The sequence below is a fragment of the Rhincodon typus genome, unplaced genomic scaffold (assembly GCF_021869965.1).
Source record: "Rhincodon typus isolate 14 unplaced genomic scaffold, sRhiTyp1.1 hic_rhity00008241, whole genome shotgun sequence".
Lineage (NCBI taxonomy): Eukaryota > Metazoa > Chordata > Chondrichthyes > Orectolobiformes > Rhincodontidae > Rhincodon > Rhincodon typus.
Window position 1 is genome coordinate 8,000 of NW_025973879.1, and position 806 is coordinate 8,805.

Below are 806 nucleotides of genomic sequence, written 5' to 3' on the forward strand. Positions count from 1 at the left end.
TTCCTCTGATGCTGCCTGGCCTGCTGTGTTCCTCCAGCTCCACACTGTGTTGTCTCTGACTCCAGCATCGGCAGTTCTTACTATCTCCACATGAGGATATAATCCAGGACAACGCTCCCTGTGCCATTCATGAGGAGGGGACTAGAATGGACATTGGAGTGAGATCCCTGTGTCCTATCAGCTGGACAGTGACACTACCAGCAGCACTAACAGGAGTGTCCTGGTCAATGTCATCATACAGTTACATTGCTATCCATGGGAGGTTGCTTTGTGTAAATTGGCTGCTGAGCCTCAGATCTTACACCATGGGCTGTGAAGGGTTCTGGGATGCTCTCCCAGTGTGAAAGGGAGCCATAACAGTGAAAGTCCTTCCTTTGTTTCCAGGTTGCTATTTCACGGAAGCTCCGTGACCTCCTCAATGACCTCATCAAGAAGAGCAACCCAAGTACTCAGTATCCCGAATGAGCCAATCACATCTCTGCTCCCTGTAGGTGTCAACAGCCAATCAGAAAAGACGGAAGAAGTTTGGAAGGATTGAACTGAAAACAGAGATAATGCCAAAGGTCTTTGCAGTCGTCAGGACAAACATAAGAAAGCCAAATCTCAAATGACATTACCAATTGCAACGGGTAACTCGACATTCCCAAACTCCCAATAGACATCCCAACAATTGGCTGACTGAGTCAAATTCCTAACTGGCAGAGTACAGACTGTACTCAACAAGCCCACACTTGCAAATCCCAAAAACAATGTGATGGATTCACCTGCACATCTGCCAATGTGGTATACTGCATCCGCTGTACCCG

At 47.6% G+C, this 806-nt stretch overlaps 1 protein-coding gene across 1 annotated transcript in view; it reads left to right on the plus strand.

Annotated features, from left to right (window-relative positions):
* LOC109926217 (nicotinate phosphoribosyltransferase-like) overlaps positions 1-800 on the plus strand; it is a gene marked incomplete at its 5' end in the record, with an annotated part of 8,450 nt that extends 7,650 nt beyond the window's left edge. Inside the window, one exon of the mRNA XM_048594330.1 lies at positions 385-800. Coding sequence (XP_048450287.1) covers positions 385-465 — 81 coding nt within the window. The remainder of the gene's footprint in view (positions 1-384) is intronic.
* Between the last annotated feature and the right edge of the window lie 6 nt (positions 801-806).